Source organism: Fusarium subglutinans (assembly GCF_013396075.1).
Source record: "Fusarium subglutinans strain NRRL 66333 chromosome Unknown NRRL66333_c0000016, whole genome shotgun sequence".
Taxonomy (NCBI): Eukaryota; Fungi; Ascomycota; class Sordariomycetes; order Hypocreales; family Nectriaceae; genus Fusarium; species Fusarium subglutinans.
Window position 1 is genome coordinate 287,537 of NW_023502079.1, and position 21,772 is coordinate 309,308.

The 21,772-nt window shown below is 50.5% G+C and overlaps 9 protein-coding genes across 9 annotated transcripts; 5 read left to right on the forward strand and 4 right to left on the reverse strand.

The window, feature by feature from the left end:
• Nucleotides 1-1,672: 1,672 nt before the first annotated feature.
• FSUBG_1912 (uncharacterized protein) lies at nt 1,673-1,930 on the forward strand (the record flags this gene model as incomplete). Its single annotated transcript, XM_036679629.1, has 1 exon — nt 1,673-1,930. One exon carries the CDS (start codon nt 1,673-1,675, stop codon nt 1,928-1,930), a length of 258 nt encoding a protein of 85 aa, XP_036542555.1.
• A 1,137-nt stretch (nt 1,931-3,067) lies between these two features.
• FSUBG_1913 (uncharacterized protein) lies at nt 3,068-3,636 on the forward strand (the record flags this gene model as incomplete). The annotated part of the gene is made up of 2 exons (XM_036679630.1): nt 3,068-3,107; nt 3,155-3,636. The coding sequence occupies 2 exons, from the start codon at nt 3,068-3,070 to the stop codon at nt 3,634-3,636; spliced, it is 522 nt and encodes a 173-aa protein (XP_036542556.1).
• Nucleotides 3,637-6,037: 2,401 nt separating this feature from the next.
• FSUBG_1914 (uncharacterized protein) lies at nt 6,038-7,023 on the reverse strand (the record flags this gene model as incomplete). Its single annotated transcript, XM_036679631.1, has 2 exons — nt 6,038-6,896; nt 6,950-7,023. The coding sequence occupies 2 exons, from the start codon at nt 7,021-7,023 to the stop codon at nt 6,038-6,040; spliced, it is 933 nt and encodes a 310-aa protein (XP_036542557.1).
• Nucleotides 7,024-8,723: 1,700 nt separating this feature from the next.
• Nucleotides 8,724-9,976, reverse strand: FSUBG_1915 (uncharacterized protein; the record flags this gene model as incomplete). The annotated part of the gene is made up of 3 exons (XM_036679632.1): nt 8,724-9,038; nt 9,160-9,673; nt 9,729-9,976. 3 exons carry the CDS (start codon nt 9,974-9,976, stop codon nt 8,724-8,726), a joined length of 1,077 nt encoding a protein of 358 aa, XP_036542558.1.
• A 1,732-nt stretch (nt 9,977-11,708) lies between these two features.
• On the reverse strand, nt 11,709-12,770 carry FSUBG_1916 (3 (2) 5 bisphosphate nucleotidase; the record flags this gene model as incomplete). Its single annotated transcript, XM_036679633.1, has 1 exon — nt 11,709-12,770. The coding sequence occupies one exon, from the start codon at nt 12,768-12,770 to the stop codon at nt 11,709-11,711; it is 1,062 nt and encodes a 353-aa protein (XP_036542559.1).
• A 177-nt stretch (nt 12,771-12,947) lies between these two features.
• Nucleotides 12,948-14,333, forward strand: FSUBG_1917 (uncharacterized protein; the record flags this gene model as incomplete). Its single annotated transcript, XM_036679634.1, has 1 exon — nt 12,948-14,333. The coding sequence occupies one exon, from the start codon at nt 12,948-12,950 to the stop codon at nt 14,331-14,333; it is 1,386 nt and encodes a 461-aa protein (XP_036542560.1).
• An 888-nt stretch (nt 14,334-15,221) lies between these two features.
• FSUBG_1918 (uncharacterized protein) lies at nt 15,222-17,104 on the reverse strand (the record flags this gene model as incomplete). The annotated part of the gene is made up of 3 exons (XM_036679635.1): nt 15,222-16,069; nt 16,117-16,397; nt 16,449-17,104. The coding sequence occupies 3 exons, from the start codon at nt 17,102-17,104 to the stop codon at nt 15,222-15,224; spliced, it is 1,785 nt and encodes a 594-aa protein (XP_036542561.1).
• A 1,820-nt stretch (nt 17,105-18,924) lies between these two features.
• Nucleotides 18,925-19,597, forward strand: FSUBG_1919 (meiotic activator RIM4; the record flags this gene model as incomplete). The annotated part of the gene is made up of 4 exons (XM_036679636.1): nt 18,925-19,024; nt 19,087-19,201; nt 19,268-19,302; nt 19,359-19,597. The coding sequence occupies 4 exons, from the start codon at nt 18,925-18,927 to the stop codon at nt 19,595-19,597; spliced, it is 489 nt and encodes a 162-aa protein (XP_036542562.1).
• Nucleotides 19,598-19,901: 304 nt separating this feature from the next.
• Nucleotides 19,902-21,393, forward strand: FSUBG_1920 (uncharacterized protein; the record flags this gene model as incomplete). Its single annotated transcript, XM_036679638.1, has 5 exons — nt 19,902-20,003; nt 20,055-20,110; nt 20,161-20,253; nt 20,313-20,613; nt 20,794-21,393. The coding sequence occupies 5 exons, from the start codon at nt 19,902-19,904 to the stop codon at nt 21,391-21,393; spliced, it is 1,152 nt and encodes a 383-aa protein (XP_036542563.1).
• Between the last annotated feature and the right edge of the window lie 379 nt (nt 21,394-21,772).

Sequence of the window (21,772 nt, forward strand, 5' to 3'; positions counted from 1 at the left end):
AGGGCATCGGAGTCACTTACGGAGATCAAGATCCATTCAACTGAGAACTGTTATTGAGAGAATAGCGCAGGTCAGCAAAAGTACCAAGAGCGCACAGCCTAGTGAGAAGGTGACTGATCTCCAGGAATGGCAGTCTCTCGTCCTGAGACATAACGCCTTCGCAATCCGTCCACTTTCGCAAGGATCAACTAGCACGCTCAGTATATCAGTCCCCCAACCATCCTTGATAATCATGAAAATGGCAATACCATCAATCTCGACAGGAATCTTACACTAACGTCCTTGGTCTTCACAGTGTTCCCACGTCAAGTCGTACCCAGTATCCCGCACCATCAGGGCGGCGATCAATCCTACCTCTACCGTTATCCTTTCGTCCACTTCGCCGTGGCCAAGGACAAAAGAGCCTGAGCGGCTGTGGCATCAGATGAGGTCGCTCAATGGCTCAAGTTCAACGGCCCTGCTACAGGGCTACACAATCCCTCCTTCGCGTTTTATTCGATGTCCAGTGCAAGAGCATCTTGGAACGTCACAAATCGTTCATGCACATGTACACCGGCCGATCGAGTAGCGCCAGCGACATCGCGCATCCTTGAGTCGGCTCTCAAACAACGAAGGCGTCTGCTTCGCCACCGGAAACCCCCTCCTGATGAGTTATTGAGCCTCTTCTGAGCATTCAGTCAGCCCTCTGGTCTGCCAGGGTTTCCGAAAGTATAAATCATTAAGCCGAAGGATGTCAGACCATATGATGAGCATTGACTGCTCACACACGATTAACCGACAGCCTTCCAAAGTGTGGAAGACAAATTGGAGGCCTACCGACAGGGTGTTGATGGCGCTTCGTGAGGAAGTTGTATCAGTTTCGAACAATTCTATCTCGCTGTTGGAGACCAGGCCATGGAAGAGGATGAAGGTCTGGGATCCGATGATGTAGAGAGGTTACGCGCTCAGGTGGCGAAGTGTCAGTCATGCTGCAAAGGGACAGATAAGGTTTCCTGACCCAATATGAAAGGTAGAAACGATAAAAGAGTGTTTGTAACACCCCTGGGGACATGTATGAACGAAGATTGGGCCTGTGAGTTATGCGCGCGGCTGTTCTGCCCAATCATGTGTTCTAGAGTGGCAACTGAACAGGGGATCACGGACTACACGTCTTCTTGTCAACCTCTCCGTTCATCGAACAGGTTAAGTTCTTGCAGTTTCAGATATCTAAATAAAGAATTATTGCAAATCTCATTGAGTAAGTTATTCGAGGAGTCCGTGTAACTTCTTTGACTCGCCACAGTTGTAGGTTCTATTGTAAACTGATGTGGAGAAGAATTACACGACTTTCGTGAACCTACCCTAAAGACTGTGAGACTATTCATCGTGCCTTTTTCAATCGAGGAAAACACGCTTATATCTTTGTAGGAACATTTACAATAATCTTCAAGATGCTCTGCTGGGAAATTTCATCTCACTTCGTATGTAATTTCGAGGCTCTATCGCTAAACAGTCCTCGTACATCTGCGTGATGCTGACCCCGCCCAACTTACAACATTCAACTGCGACACAACACTTGACCGAGAAGATAACTTGATGCATGTAGGGCATCAAACTATGTTATAGATGATGCTTTTCTCTTCAAAATACCACGGCTGCTGGAGCGTTGCGCCCTTGCCATGTATGCACCACCATGAGCCTTTTGGCTTCACTAACTGACGACTTTAGGGACTCGCACCGCATTCACGTATCCATCATGAGGACGTACCGACGAGCCGATGAAGGTTTCAATATATACCATGCGAATGATCCCGAAAGCGCTGTCCCTCCGTCTCCGCCTTCTACTCGACGATTCAACCTCCAACTCGGACAAGGTCCAATACCGAAGGCAGCTAAGAAACAGGCCAAGAATTCCGCCCAAGACTTCAATGGGGTCCTCGTCTACTTTTGAAGCATAAACGCGAACATGAGCGATTAGGGTTAGTCAACATCTCTCAGCGGTAAGCCCCCTTTTTTGGTACCGAAACATCGTGCCCCGAAGAGATGGTTGCAAGCATGACGAAATACTAATCCGCTTGCAGTAAGCAACTGAGCCTTCGCTCAGACATATGTGCCATAGTCGGGCCACCATTAGAAGAGAAGCAAGTGAGTTCAACGGCGTAGTCGGACAGCAACTACGAATACCACCTGAAAAACGAAAGGGTCAAAGATGCGATTCCGTGTTGTCATGACACGGACAAGGCGAGACGAATCAAAGGTAGGATGAAAGATAAAGGAGGACAATGGCGAAGCGGAAGTAACCACGAGGAATGCAGTCGAGTCCTGGAACAAGACTCGAAGGCGACGTGGGGTTTCTTGACACCGTCGAGGCGCGCAAGAGATCGCCGACGTGAGGGATGGTTTCGAGGACATTTCTTGAACGCTATACACAATTTTATCTAAGCAAGTATGTAGCGACTAAGTGATGAGGACCGAAGATCGAGAATCAGTTCTTAGCGATTGGTGGGGCTATTGAACACAATCATCACAGTTCTCAAAAACAGTCAAAGATGATACCCTGGTGTATGGCATTTCACCCAGCAATGCTCCATCAAGACGGCTCATGGAACGTATGGAATAGTGGCATAAGGTGACCAAGGTAGACCATCTTCTCCTTTTTCACAGATGAGTGACTTGACCGCATGGGTTACGGAAGCACGCATCCATCACAGCTCGCGAGGCTCCTCACAGCATGGGACTTCTTCCCAAACTCAAGCAGGACAAGGTACCTAGGTACTTCCAAGCTCAAAAGAGACCTCCCCGGGTCTCCTACGGGTAGCGAGGCCACCGTAAATTGCCAAGGTTGCTGGAGGCTCAGTGGCTGGTAGCACGAGCAAGCCCGGCCGAGCACCCCTCCACATCAGTTGCAGTGACGGGTCCGTTGCCAGTGCCGCTGTCGATATGTTACTAATGCACGTCTCACTTTCTTAGTGCCGGTTTCTCTCTCTCAAGTTCTCCACCATATTCCATCTTCTCTCCATCTTCTGTTCTTCTTCATTATCCATCACCCTTTGAAGCGATTTCTCTGTCTCAGAAGACGAAAAGGAAGATGGACCTGTCATCGGAATCTCAAACAGAGGCGGAACCCTGTAAGTCACAACACTCTTTTATACATTCTCATTCTAACATCTGACAGCCATGATGCGTCGCTACCTACACCATGTGGTGTGGGTTAGGTACGCCTGGAGTCACGGCGCAGACGCAGCTGTTGAGCAGGCCTTTCGAACATTCGTATATCCGACCTTCATTGAGAGGTTCGATTACCAGAGAAAAGATGACAAAACCTATGAGAATGTCCAGAGAAATTTGGAAACGATAATGCAGATGGTTGTTGAGGCCTTTAGGCCTCTCAACCCGTTTCGATTTGACCAGCCGGGGCTAGGGTTGATTTTCGTTGCTTGGCTCACCAAGAGCAAGCAGATCATCTACCGCTACCTCCCCAATCTTTCGGGAGAGAATTTGAACAAGGCGTGGGCGGAAATGACCGTCTGGTTTTTGATTATCTGCTCCAAAGGTGGAAGCCATGTCGAACCGTTCAAGGTGTCAGCTCGGGAGGTGAAGTTTCACAAACAAATCCGCAAGATGAAAGCTCACCTCGGAGTTTATGGTCGGCCCTAAACCAAGGTACGCTACTTAGCATTGAAATATCACAGCCATTACTGACATCATGCTCTCCCAGACTGGATACCTTCGACCTTGGTTTGATGGAGATTTGATACGTATAGGTGCCGCCGTTTCGCTATCAAAAAAGCCGAGGAACACGTCCATACAGACCGGCGGTTTGCCCAGGACGGCATTGAGGACTTTCAGCAAGGCCGTACAACTATATGTAAATGTTGAACGAACCCGTCTTACGAATCTTCAAACTGCCACGGCCGATACCGCGTGTGATACGCACTACGAACACTTTCCCGTCTTTTGTTTTGCAAGTCGTTTTCGGGGCGATCGACGCCATAAGTTACCTCTTGCCTTCGGACATCTAGCTTAACAAAGGTTTTTCGGGGTAATGATTCTTGTTTACAGTAGTGCCCTAGTTTTAGGAGGTCTCTAGTGAAGAAATGAACCATCGGTCCCCAAAGGAACAATGTCTTCTATCCTCATGAACAGTGAAAGCTATACCTTTCTTTGCTAAAAGCAAGGCGCTCTCCCATGCCGGCTCACCACCATCCCAGACGTTGAAGACACGTTATCCAGGCTCTGACCATAAGGACATTCATGACATAAGACAAAGAGGCACAAGGCGATGTCCATCGCAGGTCAAACTCGTTTGTGGATGAGACGGTGCAAAAAAGGGGCCAGAGATGAGCTCCCCCCAACTTTATTATCCGACCAGCCACGGAGGCTTTGATACCGTTGACAACGAACTTATGCGGTGTAAGAGATGGACCTTGGCGGCGCTACCTACACTCCCAACGGGATCAATTTTCACTTGAGACCTGTCTCATGCCCAGTGCCACCGATACTCAGCCTCACTCTCCTGCTACAAACTTGACCACTTGCGCGTCAAGCGCCGAAGCCCTCTCTCTCAAGGTGCTGAAACCCCTTCCCCTGGCGCTCATCCGGCCAACCGTACTTCCTCACGCCTTGACTTTGTTGTGTCTTGAGAAACGACACCCTCATCCAAGTGACGGCACCTCCATTCACGACTCGACCACCAGCCTCTCCGCGGACAGTTCAGTGTGCATCGTATGCAGCGAACAAATAACTGACGAGAGAGTGACTTCATCTCTTTCGGCCGCTGTTCCAAAGGCCCGAATCTGGAAGATCCTCAGCATGTTGGTCAAGGAATTAGAACGAGGTGAGGTGTACTCAGAGATGGATACATGTAGAGTGTAATTCATCCCGCACTCAGCGGCGATTGCTGCGAGAGATGACGGAGGACTTTGAGCTCCCGCCCAGTAAACCACTTTTCGGTGAGTTCCTGAATTTCAGCCGTCGAGGTCAGCGACTATTTTTAGACAAGAGCCGGTTAAACGTACCATTCGGGCACTGGAGAGAGCGACGCGCACTGAATAGGAGCCAGGGGTGGGCGGAAATGGTCGAGGTGATAAACATGGGAACCACGAAATGATGATAGAAAGGACTTGTCTAGATGTAAATGTTGCGTAAAATTAGAATAAAAATGCGCGAAACGGGATGCCAGGCGGAGATGGTAGGCGAACAGGTAATACAACTGGCAACCAGGAGAAGGTACAGAACCATGTCTTACAGTGGAAGGAAAAGGGTGTCGAGGAGAGGTTCAGGAGGGAAGGGAGTAGGCCCGTGATTATGGAGGGAAGATTGAGAGGGGGCGAGGCTCTTGGGGTCCGAGAGCGCTTTGTTGGGTACTGGCCTCACCGTAGAAAGCCTGTGATCTGAACAAACCTCAGGGGCTGGCTCTTCCACTGAGAGATCAATGACCTCAGTCTTTCGCCAACATCGCTGCCTCTTCCACACAATCCCGTCGTCAAAGCATCTACCGAAACACATTAGTGATACAGGTTCCGAGGGCCGGGCTATCAACTGGTCTTTGAATATGCCGCAATTGGTCGTGTAGTGTTTGTCTCGTTCTCTGGCAGATGTTGGTGTAGGGTTCTATTCAGCCATGAGCAACACCTTAACAAGATAGACATACTGGTTTTTAAAAATATTTCACTTTGCAACTTTGGGATCAAGATTACAGACTCATACATCGTTATTATTCATTCATCAAGTAAAGTGTAGGCCTAAAGCTCTACGTCGACATGCTTGCAAAAACCTGAACTCCAACCAAATACATCAAAACCTTGCCAAAAACCATGGACGAGACATTGCGTCTGGTAAGTCTTTTCTTCTTCTTTTTTATAAAAGAAAAGAGCTTCTTTCGCCTCCAACGAGTCCGATCTTGGAAAGACTGCCCACTTCCTTGTCTTTGTTCCTAGACTCTTCGCTCCGACCACACCATCGACTTGTCTTACCTCCGATCTGCCCTTCGTCGTGTAGGAAAACAAAGGAAGAGGGGAGAGAGAGAGCACGCCTGTACTCGTTGACCTGGTACACCTTATCGTGAGACGTTTAGGGGGAAGTCGTTTTCATCACCGGGTGCCTCGATCGTGACAGCCATCGCACCGTTAGAGTCGCGAACACCACGGTGGATCAAGTTGATGCCATTGAATTCGGCGCTGCGCTCCACCAAGCATATCTCCTCCAAGTGTGGGAGTGTAGTTCCCATCGCCACTATCGCCCTCATGACAAACGTGTCAAGATCTGTGCGCAGTTGGTGTCCAGGAATTAGGCGGTTCGTTGGTAGGATCCACGTCATCACCCGTGGATGGATCTCCAGCGAGATCTGTCGCAGGTTTGTCATTGCTCCCAGCTGGTCGGCAATTAGGGAGAGGCGGTGTGAGATGTCCCGGGGATGATGCATCCCGCCGATCGGGTATGGCTCTGCCGGCCCCTTCTCTTGAATAACCAGCTGGGAGAGGTTATCCAGCTGATTGATCTTCACCCTTAAACCTCCCCTGAGGTGCTTAAGGAAATCATTTAACGGGTATTTGAAGTTGACCCGGAGTTTTTGAACATCCGGGCAACTCTCCTTGATCGAGGCTACTTCGTGACGGCCCATACTGGGTATAACGTCTATAGTTCTCACGTTGACCATTGAGTGTCTCAGAAGATTCGATAGAACGGAAGGGGGGCGCAAGTCTGACTTAAGGATTGTCACCGAGTCCCAACTTGGAGTCTCTTTGACCATTCGGAAAAGGGAGGTCATCTCTAGCTTCGAGAGTCCATGTAGAGCGAGGGACAAGGTAGTGACACGGGGAAGATTTCTTTTGGCCGACAAGATCAGCGCAGGCAGCAAATCTCTACACTCGTGGAAGGGGTCGATATCCGTCGGCAGGACCTCGATCTGAAGAGAACTGTAAGACAAGTCAGTAAATATCATACGAGATATGTTCTCTGGACTACGTACCGGCATGCCCTGCTCATACCCTGGGTACGAGATTGGTTGACATTCGCGAGGAATTTCATGAGAACTTCGGCCATCGCTGACCGAGTCCCTACGAAAGACAGCTTGCGAAAAAGCTGCTTTCTCGTTTCTGCCTCGAGAGCTTTGCACGTTAACGAACAGCTCTTCAGGTCCTCTACCTGGAGATGCTTTCCCACCTCCCCCAACATCTCCAGAGGGAGAGAGGTGAGCGAAGGCATTTTCCAAGAGCGGCTGGCTGAAGAAAAGCGGTAGGGGGGGTGAAGAGTGATGAGTAGATGAGATCAGGACCGAGAATCGGTGCTCGGTGCCCTCAGCGGCTGGAAAGGGTTGACTGAAGATGGATAGTGTACTCAAAGAGGGACTGTTTGATGCGAGCGAGAAGAACTATGAGTGTGATAAAAACAGATGTGTTGGTTGCTTGTTTGTGGAAGTTGAAGAGTCAGAAAATATCTTGGGAAGATGGAGAGTCAGAGGATATCTTAGAAAGATGGAGAGGAGGTAGTCTGCGAAGGGCAACATAACAGTGGGAAATATCAAACACCAGTAGTGGATACCGCCGAGCGCAGCACTGCAGGCCAAACTGAAGACTGGAAGTGGTTGCCACTGTCACTCGCTACTGTACCGTGAATGTGCTAATTGTTAGTCTTTAGAGGTCCTGGGGACTTTTTCAGCGGTAAATATAATATGACAGAGGCAATCTTAGTTGCTGAAACTTCGAGTTTTGGCGAGGTATGTCAGGCCAGCACTTGTAACCAAGCGGGTTTCTTTGGCTGTAAGCAACAAGACTGCCTTGGTGTGTGCCAGACTCTTGGGAAAGTCAGGTGTCGGTGTCAACGCATGATCGATGTGCATCCCTACTACAGCAGCCTTGTGGTGAGCTATCACACTGATCAAAGGCAATGTTCTTTGGACTTTACGTAACTACTGTCTTGACATGAATTTAGACATCTTGAGAAGGTGGAACATCTGAGATGAACACACAGTTGATGATTTCTATGACCTTGCAACATTCACAAAGTGACAGCAGTGATATTAATTTTGTAGACTTATGCGTGCACGATATTGTGTATTATTGGGCATCTCTCTCTCTGCCTCTTTGCAATTCTACAGAAGAGTGCCGTTTCTGCTGTTCTTCCTCAGACAGATATCAAATTCTCAAACAAAAAGGGACAAACAAATATTCCGTAACTCCATGCTCCATACATGCTGCCAATCATTCTTTGCCATTTCCGCCGTCGCTTGGACTCTTCGTTCTGAAATAATGAACGATTCTGCATTATCTAACGTCCAAGGCTTGCTCAAAGAGGGAGGGAGGTGCGAAAGGAAGGGGTCAATACTCGGTGAAGAGAGAGGGGATGATGGAAGCGAAAGGTTTGCTTGATGATCTTCCGTGTTTTCAGGATCATGATGTCAAGTCTTGAGGTGAAGTTCGAGGTGAAGGAGGTAAGATGGAAAGGAATGTCACTGGCGTGTGGAAGGAGCTTCTTCCACTCTCCGAGGAGAGGAGCGCCCTGGTAGTGAGGTAAATGGCACGGAAGCCGCGATGGAGTAATGTCGTGGTGTCTTAGTGAGCGGTGTCTCGAGGTTGATCAAAAGGGGGGCGAAAAAGGCGAAGGAAGAAAACGAAGACCTTTCGGTCTGGCAGTCATTTGACTGTATCTACCCAAACACGTTAGCAATATTCTCAACGTGAAAGTATCATCAAGACTTACTAGTGGCACCTTGTCCTTGGTACTAACGGCTGTACTGAGCAAGCTCAGTAAAGAGTCCCAAAGGGAAACGCATGCCGGTCCAAATCGCGCTCAATAGAGACACGAATGGTGGCATCCGCCCCCCTTACTGCCCTCAACACAACGGCCCCGTGAATGAAAGCCACCTGCTGTAGGGCAGGGATCTTGGCGAAGATCTGCTTGCTCCACTGCCGAACATAATGTCCAACAGCGGACAGACCCGTACCAGTCCCCGGGACCCCAGGTTGACGAGCCACGAGAATTGACCTCGGGAACTTCAACCCCAGTCGTGTGAGGTATGGTAGCCTCGAAATCTCCTTGAGGAGAACGTTGAGAAATATCTATGCCAAAGTTAGTAAAAATCTGAATCAACAAGTCACATAATAGTCATAGACATAATATAGACCAGTTGAGTCTAAGTTTAGACTAACTTAGACGAAGGGAGACGAGAAGTAAACATACCTTGGGATCCTCGCGGATCGCAGCAACAACACCTGGCTTCACCTGGATTGGTGCCAGGACCAACCACTCCAGGCGCCCGAATTGCATCAACAAGCTTGTCTTGTTCGACACTATGCCCGCCCGCCCACCAACATCTGCTGTAGCCGGGAGTCGGAACGGCACCACCAGTCGTCGAAGGAAAGGTGTACACTGCCTGGCGGCCTGCAGTTCGAGCTGGCCCCCGAACTGCAGTCCGCTGAAGGACTCCGGACGAGTCTTGCTGACCAGGACAGCCAGAAGCTCGGTGTCGGCTTCGTCCTCCATCTGGATTGACCGTAGGCCAATCCAGACAGGCAGGCCTGCGCACCTATCACGCAGCTCCTTTTGCTGGGCGTCCGAGAACCACCAGAGATCCAGTTGGATACTCTGGAGATTTCTCATGACACCCAAGGAGCTGGCGATAAGGCGCGGGAGCACCAGCGCAAGGTGTGGAGCGGGGGAGGGTGTGTCGGCCTCCTGTGAGATTGTGACGTGCCTGAGTCTTGGGTTAGCAAAGGTTTGTGATGTTGGGCAAGACCGTTCAAGCTTACTTGATGGCGGGGACAACAATGTGACTGGTTGTTGCCCGGCTTCTGTTTGCATTTTTAAATGCAAACAGGTCCATGACCAGGTCCATGCTGGTACCACGGAACGCCACGGTGTGGAAGTATGATGGTGCGTATATTCTACGCATGCTCTTGGAGGAGGCGATCAAACCCTCCATTTCGGATGATTTCAGGAACTTTCCAATCTCCAGATGGAGATCTCCAGGCAGACTGCTGAAGGTTTGGGAGTCCATGATGCTATGGAGGAGCTACAGACAGATCAGTGGAAGGTCCTCACATGGAAACGACTTCTCGAGGAAATAGATCGTGGGATCAGAGTCGAGTGGATTGCCGTTAATGCAGAGAGACAAGAGAGTCTCAGATTTGAATGACAAGAATAAAGCAAGCAGTTCACTTACTTGTTTGTGATGCGAAGATGATTTTGAATTGTATGGGGAAGAAAATGGGTTATCGGAAAAGACTTTTTGTTGATTTTTCGTTCTTGAGTTTTTGCAAGTCTTGTGGAAGAAGGAGAAGCGAGGGGAGTGTTGGATTTCTACAAGTATTTGACCCGCTCCCAAGCAGCAACGCCAGCGCCAGCGGGAGACTTGGGTGGAAGGACTGACGGCTGCTTGTCAGTGCCGGCTCAATCTTCTTTACAGACCATGCACTTTCATGTTTTTCTCTTATTATTTCTGTGGCAATGCTGAATAGCTGTACTTCAGAGCAACTTAGGCATCACATCAGGGGAAAGGGGTTCAGGTAAGTCGTCGAACACTGACGTGAATATCTGTCGATTCTTCCTCTACACTCCAACAGTCCCTAGTGAACGAGTGAGAAGAACTGAACGCAGACTGATTCGAAGAGCGACTTAGTGTGATTGTGAGCAACAGAAAAGCGAGTGTTCTGTCATCCACCTTCAAGTGTTCACGCTTGATCAAAGGACAGTTACAAAGACATCTCCAAGTGAGTACCTGCATTCATCCCTATCCCAAGATATCACAAACGCCGACTTCTTACACTAGTCCTCCAGACATTACATCCATGCCCCAACAATAAGCCAAAAACTCGAATTCTGACTCCAACTCCGAAGCCAGACTCTTGTCTTTTCCCGACGTTCCCCTTACCGCATCGAAATCTCAAAGACAACTCCAAGTCGAACCTGCCAACCCTACCTAAAGTTTAAGTCATCGACGATATCATCATAGCTATCGAAGTCTTCGCCCTGAATATGCGCCAACAAGCCCGCTTAGATCTTTTTCCTTCCACAGCGCAGCGAAAAGACTACCTGTACCGATCTAGTTGCCGAGTCCGACTAATGGTGTAACTGGACGGCCTATTATGCTGGGAGATGCATTGAACATCACCTTTCAAAGGCATCTACTCAGTGCATGACTATTTGTTCTCGAGTAAGCTTCGGAAGCGCAATGCAGCAGTCAATCCAGGGGCAGCGGTAAGATCCTGTCGTTCAAGCTGCCTCGTGGCCAACACTAGCTGACTGCTCAACGTTTCAGCCTCAACAGTCGTTTCAGCACCGGGGGAAAGGACAAGTTGGTTCTTCCTGGCAAAAGCATTCTTTGTCCATCCAAGTATCCTTGACCGCAAGTTGAGTTGTTGTCTGACAGCAGACTTTCCCACGTCGTCTGCACTGCTACCCGAGGCCTACGGCTGCAAACCGAGTGCCTCAACCACTGCGGTGTGCAAAGTTTGAGGAAGCAAATTCATCAATATAACTCGGTATATTCTGATTCTTTCCACTTGCTTACTTCCTTTGATGGATCGCACGAAGCTTCAGTACTTGCCTACGAGGTTGATAGTTCAATTTACACACATAGCTATCTATGTCGTGTTCTGTTTTCTCAAGTAGACTTCGAGGTCAAGCTTCATACAGAAACATCACCCACCGGACACTCCAGCGCTCTGAGCGATGGCCCCAAGGACCTTCTAAACCGTAGATGCGCCTTGGAATTGAGAACCATTCTTGTATCAGGCATGCATATTAGTCCTCAATTTTATCTGCTCCGAGTACGCCTCCTTCACAACCTGCAACACTCTCTCATGTTCCTCCCTCGCACCAACAAACCCAAAGTTAGCACTCATCATCCTTCCCGCTGCCAAGTTAATCTTCCTCCCCCAAACATCCGTAATCTTTCCACCCGTCTCTTCGAACAACAGCATAGCGCCCGCGTGGTCCCAAACCTTGGCATACCGATCTGGACGTCTGTAAACCCAGACTGTCGTGTTCCCGAGACCCATTGCGAGAACTGCCCAGCGCAGAACCCAAGGCAGAAGGTCGTTTCCTGGATAAGCAGTGTTGAGACGTGAGGCGACGTTTTCGTGGACGCGGAAGAGGGCGGAGTTGACTGTTGAGCTGGTGACGAGGCTGATGTCGTTGTTGGTGTAAAGAGGGAGTCGCCTTGGTTGATCGGTTTTTAGGGGACGAATGTAAGCGCCGTGACCCTTGACGGCGAAGAAGATACAGCCCTCGCCCTTGGGATCAATATCCTCGTTCTTGAGAGGTGCCTTTGCATCAATTGACAAGTTTGGCGCACCCACGATCCCAACAATCTGTTCACCATCCACAAGCAAAGCCGTGTTGATAGCATAAAGCTGACCGAGGAGATACGTCTTCGTCCCATCGATTGGATCAAACACCCAAGTTCTCCCAGTGGCAGACGGGCTACTAGCGCCGCACTCATCAATAAGATCACACATCTGCTCCCTGCTCTCAGGCAACTTGCACAGCGACACTGTATCCCCATCCCCAGCAACCCCCTCCAAGAGCTGCCAAACCCTTTCCATCAACACAGAGTTCTGTCTCAAGTCCGAAGCATCTTCCTCTCCCACAACTTTGTCCTCTGGAAACGCATTCTTGATCGTCGCTGTGAGGAGCGCCTGGACTGCAAAATCGGCAACTGTGACAGGACTCAAGTCATCCTTCTCGATTGCGCCTTTGTCCTTTTCAGAGACAATTGATTGACTCAATTGAGCAGCTTTTTGCAAAGCACCAATAGCGACGGAGAGTTCTTTTGCGTACGGACTGTTCATTTCGAGTTGTGTTGAGGGATGATGAGTGTTCCGTGAACAAACCCCGCTTTGAGTGAATAGTGGATAACTACATACTGACCTCATTCACGCTTGTAAGCCAATTACTCATCTCATCTCATCTCATCTTCATCAACTCCAACACCATCACCATCTCCAACAACAGATGGACCATCACACATGCCTGAAAGATCGCTGAAGCTCGACCCCGCCGCCAACACTTTCCTAGGCGAACCGTTCGAACTCAAACCACTTGTCAGCGAGATTCTACGCACAAAGTACTGTGTCCCGGGAAGCATCTTCCTTGTGGAGGGCGTTGATCGCATTTCTGTCTCAAGATCGGGAAGATGGCAGGTCATTCGACTTCTTCTTGGTGATGGACATGTCTGTATTCAGGCCATAATAGCGCCTGATATGCACCGCTTCGTCACCACGGGGGACATCGCCTTGGGAGCTTATGTTCGGTGTGAGAAGTTCGATGTCAAGTGGAAGGACGTTGGTGATGAGAGCATGGTGATGCTTTTGGTGAGAGACCTTATCACTGTTGGTTGGAACGAAACGTATCGAGCACTTCAGAAGAAGAATGAGCCGCTACCCCAACAGATTCCGGCACCAGCACTTCAAGCAAAGTCAGCGCCTCAACCCATACCAGCACCAGAGCCTGAGACGGCGGTCAAGCTTGGCCCTAATCAGCCGGAACCTCTAAAGGGGCCACCAAAACCAGCCTTCGAGGATTACATGGAGTTTGATGATGTCGATGAAGCAGCCGCTGAAGAAGCATTCGAAGCCTTTGAGAGACTCATGAATGCCAACAGACCCAAGACACCCCAAAAGGCACCTGGGCCAAAAGCAAGTGGGTCTCCGCGAAAGACAGTGACACTTCCGAAACCGCAGACACCAACCAAGGCAACGCTTTGGCGGAAGCCACGAACGCCCCAAAAGACAGAGACACTACCGAAACCGAAGACACCGCAAAAGGCAGAACCTTCACTGAAACCAAGAACGCCACAAAAGGTGCAGGCATTTCAGAAGCCAAATACACCACAAAAGACTGAGGTTCCCCAAAGACCGCAAACTCCAAAAAGAACTGCGATAACTCAAGAGACGCCTACATCCCACCAAGCAATCGCCCTCCCTCGAGACTGGCACAATCCCCAAACCCCCCTCAAGCTCACGACCCTCCGCCAAATCCCCCACCTGCCCTACGCCCAAAACTGGTCCTGCAACGTCCTCGCCATAATCTCCTACCTCTCCGACATTGAACCTTCGAGTCTTCCACCCTACCGACAGCGAAGTGCACGCCTTGCAGACCCCTCTACGTCAAAGCAAGTAAACCTCACAGTCTTTTTGGATCCAGAAGCTTTCACTCCCCGTGTTGGAAGTGCAGTTCTTCTTGTGGGTGTGAAGAACCATCGTTTTGATGGGGGCAGTTTGAAGAAGTATGAGAGTGATCGGAAGGATGGACGGTGGTGGTTTGAGAATCCGATTGAGATGGACTGGTGTGATGTTGAGGGCATTAATGAGTGGTGGGTACAAGTTACTGCGGCTACACAGGGTCGACGATAGTACCGTAGATGAATTGATCGCGTAACTTCTTTGCGCTATATCGTTCCGGTGTTACCATGTTCAGATCTGAGACATGTCACAAGACATCGCGATGAAGCAATCACGGATGAAGAAACAGTGGAATAAAGTCTCAATACAGATGTCATACATTATTAAACGCCAGTAGCAAGTATCTAGGGGTATTGTTCATCCCTTTCCGTCAACGCCAGGATCGCCGTCCTCTTCCTCACGATCTTTGATAGCCCCTTCGATGAGTAGTCCAGTCAAAGCTCTGAGGGCAATAGCAAGATAATCCTTTCAACATATCCCCCACCTGATCAACGTAACGCTCAGCAACAATAATAACAAAACGACGATCTAGTCTCCACCAATAAACGAAAGGAAAATATCGAAACCACCATGAGATGACCCAGCATGCGATGGCAAGGTGCTTGGTGACGGAGCGAACGTACTGTGTTACCAGACTCAGTTCTCCGGAGACTGCACTGGAGTGACCTCATCCAAGCTAGCAGCTGGAACTGCTAAGGTCGGAACAGGTAGGGGCCTGGGTAGGACATCCTCAGGGCGATGCTGTTGGAGGAACTCTTCTTCCTCCCGGGACAGACCTACGCTCGAAACAATGCGGCTATGGCTGGTAGGAGCGGCGGCCGCGGCTGGCGAAAGGGAAGCCGGTCAATATTCCGGCACCTGGGTGTGGGTTTTGCGCGGCAACGCAAATGAACGTGGAGACGACGACACGAGAGTCGAAGCGACGATTATGACGCTTGACGGGACGGAGAAGTGACGGGTATAGGCGGGCATCATCTACGCTGCCAGGCATGCGAGAAGGCCTGGACCGGGAATGCGGTGATGGCTGGTAGGAGCAGCCCGCCGCTACCATGTTCCTCCTCAATTCCCGTCCTCCCCGCCATCATCTCCGTCTTCATTTTCCCCTTGCTCATCCTCATCCTCCGGATCCTTCTCGTGCTTCAGCTCAATAAATCTGGCGTTTTGCCAAAATTGAAACTTGAGCGGCAGATTTCCTTGCCCCATGTCCTGGAATGGCAGGGTGTGGTCGAACAAGGTCCCCGGGTTCGGGGCCGTCTTCTCTGGCTTGTACAGCGCCAGACCGCCTAGGCTAGGCACGATCACGAAGTCGTCGTCCTGGAACACTTTCGTTCTCAGCGCCTGCCCAGGGTCTGCGTGTCTCATAGGTCTCCATTGGGGTACTGGCGCGAGTGGTCTGCCTAAGGGCCGGAGAGTCTCCAGGTGAGTCTCTGTGTAGTACTCAGCGTACTCGTGAGGTCCCGATTCATCAAATGTGATTGATGATGCGAGGACTAGATCACCCTTCCAAAAGTGGGTGTCCGTCAGTCGCTTGACGTTCTTCTGGTTCTGCATCGCACGAGCATCGCCGTTCCACCGGAGGTCCGGGTCTGCGGAGAGAAATTCGTAGTGCGCGAAGGACTCTGTGAAGAGGTTGAAGGTGATGACGTTCCAGTCGCCATTCAAGGTCTTGGGGTCACAGCAGTCACAGAGCACGAGCTTTCTCTTGTCGAAGCCCTGGAAGCGGTAGGTGGCCAGAGTGTAGGTGCCGTGGTCGTCAGACTTGCGGGTTGAGAACGTTATCGCAAGCCGGGTAAATTCATTGCAGCCCTCCTGTGGGTGTTGCAGGGGGTTGCGGATTGCCATGGTCTTGGTGCCGACAATCTTTCCGTCCTTGAACTTCACCACCTTCAGGGTAAAGAGGTTCAAGTCTACTGGCGTCAGTCGTTGTTGAGATTCTTGCGATCGTTGAACTTACCACGAGCAGAGTGGGAGAGAGCCCAGACGGCGAAAAAAACATCATCATGTTGAGGATGTGGCAACACTTGCGCTAAGCCATAACAACCTGGCTGTGGCCCAAAGGAGTGTCCGATTCCAGACAGGTCTACTTCCTGTAGAGACTCCCGCCAGCTGTAGCTGAAGATGTTTCCATTTTTGGTGACAAAGAACATCTTTTTCAGGTCTACAAACGCGTGGTCGAGACCGGCGGGGAGGGTAAACTCAGCCCAGGGACCTCTGGTATCTATCTTGGCAACATGGCTAAAGACGACAGTCAGTGGCCACTCTCAACAGAAATGTTAAGACACTTACATTTTGTTCAAGCCTGACAGCAGCTCGAGAAGGATCAGGAAGTGGTCGCTAATAGCGGCCGCTTGAAATCGCGCGCCTCTCATGGCACTAGCAAGAGGGGCGAACCTCTCCCGGTGTGCCTTTCTGATGTCATCTATGATGATTATTTGGGTGGAAAGCTGCCATACCAGCTTTCCCTTGTTGTAAAGGAATGCCCAGGGAACACCCTGAGAGTGGACTGCGGCAGTTTGTCGAGAGAAAAAGTTGGTGGTAGACAAGTCCCAAGGTGTCCAGGTGCGACTGTCGTAAGGGTGCCTCCACTTGAGGTGCTTAGCTAGTTCAATCGAGAACAGCTTTTGGGGGTGATCATTGGGATTCATAGGAATAAGACCAGGGAAGAAGGTATGAAGAGCTTGGGTCATGGTATCTTTCATACCGAACTTAGCCTTCCAGCTCTTGCTCACAGCAAGGCAAGCACGGTAGTCACCAAAGTTGAGATACTTCAGGATCTCGCAGATCATCTCTGGGGGCAACTTCTCTAAACCAGCCAGAATTATTGTGGTCTCAGAAATTTTCTTTCTGAGGTAAATGATATCGAAAGGTGAGAGGCTTTCGAAGAGGGCATCTAACTCATCTTTACGGGAGGAGGCGCGCAAGGATTTGTCATTCTCATCCATAGCTGCAAGTTTTTGACGCGTTTATGCGTGTAGGTCGATCAGATTCAGCGAGTGTCAAAGAAAAAATCGAGAACGGACGAGTTTTCAGGAGTTGAGAAATGAGTGTTATCAAGGCAAGTTCCCCTCCTGTAGAGAGAGGACTTAGGGACTTCTGCATATTGCACTGGTCACATGACCCACCTCCTCCCCAGGCACTGTCACCTCCTGGCCTTCTTCCTCACAACAAAAGCTCCCAATATTTTTCTCGCACACAAAAATATTTCTTATTCCTTCTTCCTCGTCCTCGCTCAGTCAAATATTCCTTACCCCCTTCACCCCAAACAATATTTCTTAACACTGCACACTGCACTCCCCAAATGCACCACTCCTTTTCACTGTGTTGGCTTGATATGTCTCGTTAAGATGTCATAAGCTTTAACTATCAATCAAAAAGGTATGTTTTCTCCAAGAATATCTCACAGCTCTTGGGTGACATCCGGAGTTGAGCTGACTTTTCATCGCCCAGTCCCTTTCGGACCATGGGCCCTTTCGCTATTCCGCTTCATCCCACTCCGAAAACATATCGGTCTCAGGTTCACCGATGCTTGGGCCGGTCCTCACTCACAAGTCAGTATGACACTTTGGAACCAAAACATCAACGCTGACCCCTCATGCAGCACGACCTGGCGTGAGAATTATTCCCACCCGTGGATTTTCAAGGGACGTCGAGAGCGCACCGGACCCAGCAGAGGCTTCACGCGTGAGTGGTGCCCCTCAAACATCTTCGTGAGACTTAACACTGATATTTGACAGTTGAGGCCATCCCAGGTCTTCGGACTTTGGTGATATTGCTGAGTGTCAGCAGCGGGATGAGACCCATGTTGGAGGGCGATACTGGCCGCCTCTGAGGCGGACCCGGTCATCGACTCTTCAGCATTGGGTGCTCTCCTGCCCCCCATTCAAAACGGGGTGATTCTGAGTGTTAGCTTCAGAGTGTGATTCACGTTGGAGGTTGACAGGACCGCTTCTCGGGCGGATCCGGTCATCGACTCTTCAGCATCGGTGCTCTCTTCACTATTCCGCAACTCTTCAAAATCCAGACTACTTTGGATCCGAGCAAGTCTGCTTCAGCCCTGTTGGCAGGCCTCGGAGACTATCACAGCTTGTGCCCCCATTCAAATCGGTTTGACGTTGAGTACCACCTCCAAAGTATGACCCACACATGAGGGTGACAGAGACCGCCTCTCAGGCGGATCTCGCTCCTCCCCTCGCCCCCTTCCATTCTCCTCTTCACCTGCTGTATTTTCCTTTACGTTTCCGAAACACAACAACGTTCGTATTCTCGTTTCAACTCGTTGCCACCAATTCACCAACTCTCTACCTCCCTCCTCCTCCTCCCTCACACCAGGGGTGATCCTCTGTCCCCCGCTCTAGGGGTGAAGCATCAACAACAGCCAAATGGCAACACCCTAGGCTTCATTCGATGCCGCAGTCGGTGCAAGATTTCCCATTTCGCATCAGTTTGCCGCCCTCTCTCAGGGCAGGCGCCGTCCCCATTTATGGGTGAACTGAACTTCCTTCCCTCTTAATGAGGTGACAGCGGTACGTCGTGAACACTGAGAGGCATGTTCATAAGAGCTAACTTTGACACCCTTACAGGCCTTCCAAGGCACGCTAGTTACGTGAGACATGTCTCCGTGCAACTTGTTGAAGGATGTTGATGCGGACATCTGTCCCTCTTTATGAGGTGAAGGGGGCGAAGTTGGTATGTGATAACGCTGAGGCATGTTTGCATGAGCTAACGTTAGAACTTCAACAGGACCTACTAGCGCGCCACTCGGATGAACCAGTGGACTTTCTTCAATAAGAAGATCGAGGCCTTCAAGGCACAGTCTAATGACGGAGGCTGTCCTTCTACTCCTGCCAAAAAGGCGACATCTGGTAAGTCCATGCTGACCTCCTGGTCACAACTATCAAGTACACTAACCAACCCTTCAATTCAGGTCGCAAGCGGGGACCGAAGCCCAAGAACAGCGGATCAGGCGAAGAACCGACGGCTCAGGTCGTGGCAACCCATTTACCAGCCACAGCAAGTGCTCACTGGCAACTTCGTGCCAAGTAACGAGGTAGTTCGACCGTTGGTGCGAGGTATTGGTGAGACGCTTGAGCGCCATCCATTTTCAGGGCTAGTACGTTCGGCTGGGTGATGGTGAAAAGCGGTAAGTCGAAAACAATGAGAGACATGTTTGTGGAAGCTGACTTGACACCTCCACAGGCCCCTCTCAGGGCGCGCTCCCAATCCCCAAGCTTATCCGACGCCGCCATCTGTCTGAGGAGAACTTGAAGCGCAACCTCCTGTACAAGTCAAAACTTAACCGTACATACGCCTCGGAGGAGATGATGCGCGGCCGGCCACTCACTCGCGAGACTGATGAGCCCCAAGACAAGAGTGGCAAGTCTCGCAAGAGTGATGCCACCGAGCGAGCTCCTGAAGAAGGTCGTCGTTGCCGCTGAACAAGCCCCTGAGGGTCAGCTTGTTGTTGGTGCCCAGCAGCAAGCATACCAGCCCGCCATGCCATACACACACATGGTGCCCCAATATCTTCCCTTAGTGCCTCCTATGGGTTATATGCCTATGCCCATGCCGCCTCCAGCCAAGGCTCCCCTTCTATTATTTGCAGTTGAGACTTGTGGCTGAGAGCTTAAATCAGCAGACAGAACTTAGCTGCTCCTGGCGGCTTCACCTATATGGATGTGCCTCAACATCCTCATCTGCAGTTCAATGAACCTATGCAGATGTACGCAGCCCCATCTCACCATGGGTATGCAGGCCCAGGGCCATTCTGCCTGCTCTGGCGTGACAGCGTACTGGGGTTGCCTGTGTTTATGGTCGGACGAGGAGGAGGCCTATGAGACACCAGTCTCTGTGCCAGCTTCCTGAGTGACACCAACACTTGTCCCTCATATTTAGGTGACCTTCCCTCCTCGTGAGGTGACTTTCCCTCCTCGTGAGGTCACCAGCGGTACGTCGATAATACTGAGTAGCATATTCATGAGCTGACTTTGAACCCCAATAGGCCCTTGCCGGGCGCGCTTGATCAGGGCGACGAGGGCACCGAACACCGCATTGAGCGGTCTATGGATGCCATGGACGCCGCACGCCGTTCCGTGTAGGTGTAAGCCATCTTCCCGCCCTCATTGTTGGGGGCGGTGACATCCTGCTGATCAGGAATGGCGAGGGCACCGAGCATCGAATTGAGCGTGCGGTCGAGTCGAAGGAACTGAGCACCGGATCGAGCGTGCGTGCGGTCGAGTTGAGGGCACTGAGCAATGTGGATGTGAGGTCTGCCGAGGCCGGAGCCTGCAAAGCTGTACAGAGGGACACGCAGTGGAAGTCTGCAAGATCTTCTTGCACTGGCAAAGCAGGCGACGTCAGCATCGCATTCCGAATCGCGACCCAAAAACGCAAACCTTCCTTTCCCAAACCTGAACCAGATTTGCTATCACAACTATACTTGCTACTCCCTAAGGTATGTCGCCCTTCTCTTTGTCCTGTTTCCCTTCGGGCCGCTTCACTCCACGTTCCTTTGCCTCCCCATTCAGCATCTGACATTTGGCCCAGATAAACTCGAAAGTCGATGATTGTGATAATGAGTCGCGACAGCATCAAGGTCAAGGACTAAGTTCTGTCTGCTGATTTAAGCTCTCAGCCACAAATCTCAACTGCAAATGACACAACTGGCTCACAACTTGGACATTATACCGCTACAGCTCGAAGCTGGCGACAAGTTACTGGGTGGCGACGGTGGAGTCACGCCTTTCGCAGTGAGGTCGGCAGGGCCAACAACACCGCTAGGGCGAGCACAGGGACGTGGAAGTGGCCGTCAACATCGCTTGCTCACAAGCAACCTCAGACCACAACCCAACTTCCTCTTTCTTCGACCTTATCACAATTAGCTCTCATTTGCATTGCCTGGTCAAGCTTGAAAGTCGGTATTCTGATAATACACGGCAATGGTATCAAGGATGAGCATTTGTATGGGAAAACAAGAAAATCGACTCACGGCCACCAAACCACAAAACCATTTTGCACGCATTTTTTCAAGAGTGCATATGGACATGGAGGCGACGCGGTCGTCAAGGACGAGGAGATGGAGGAAGGTGACAGCGACGCAGTTGTCAAAGACGAGGAGATGGAGGAAGACGACAGTGCCGTCGTCAAGGATGAGTGCATGTATGTCTGGTGCTCCAAACGCCAATTCGACAGGGCGGGTGCCGTGTACGGCCATTTCCATATCGATATATGTTGACAGCAACTGAATCTGTGTGCGAAGAGGTTGTCCGGTGGTCGGTGAGGACAAACGGTCTGTAGCTAAACAAGAAACGTTCATTTTCACTCAATTCTGTCTGCATTGCTCTCTTCCGTGACCCCAACAAGTTTTGTGATGTGGTCTGCCAACTTCAACCTCCGCACTTCCTTCTTCCGCATACAACAGCATCTATCATTTTATTGCGTTCTCATTCCGCATCAGTGACACTTCTTTGTGTTTTTTATGTCATCAGGTTTGTTACAGCCCGTACTGAAACATTGCGACGGCTCTGATGTGCAGTATCCGCAGCGCTCTAATATGATTCACTTCGCTCCGCCGTTTCAGCGCTCTCGACATCCACGGTCACGACGTCAGCACG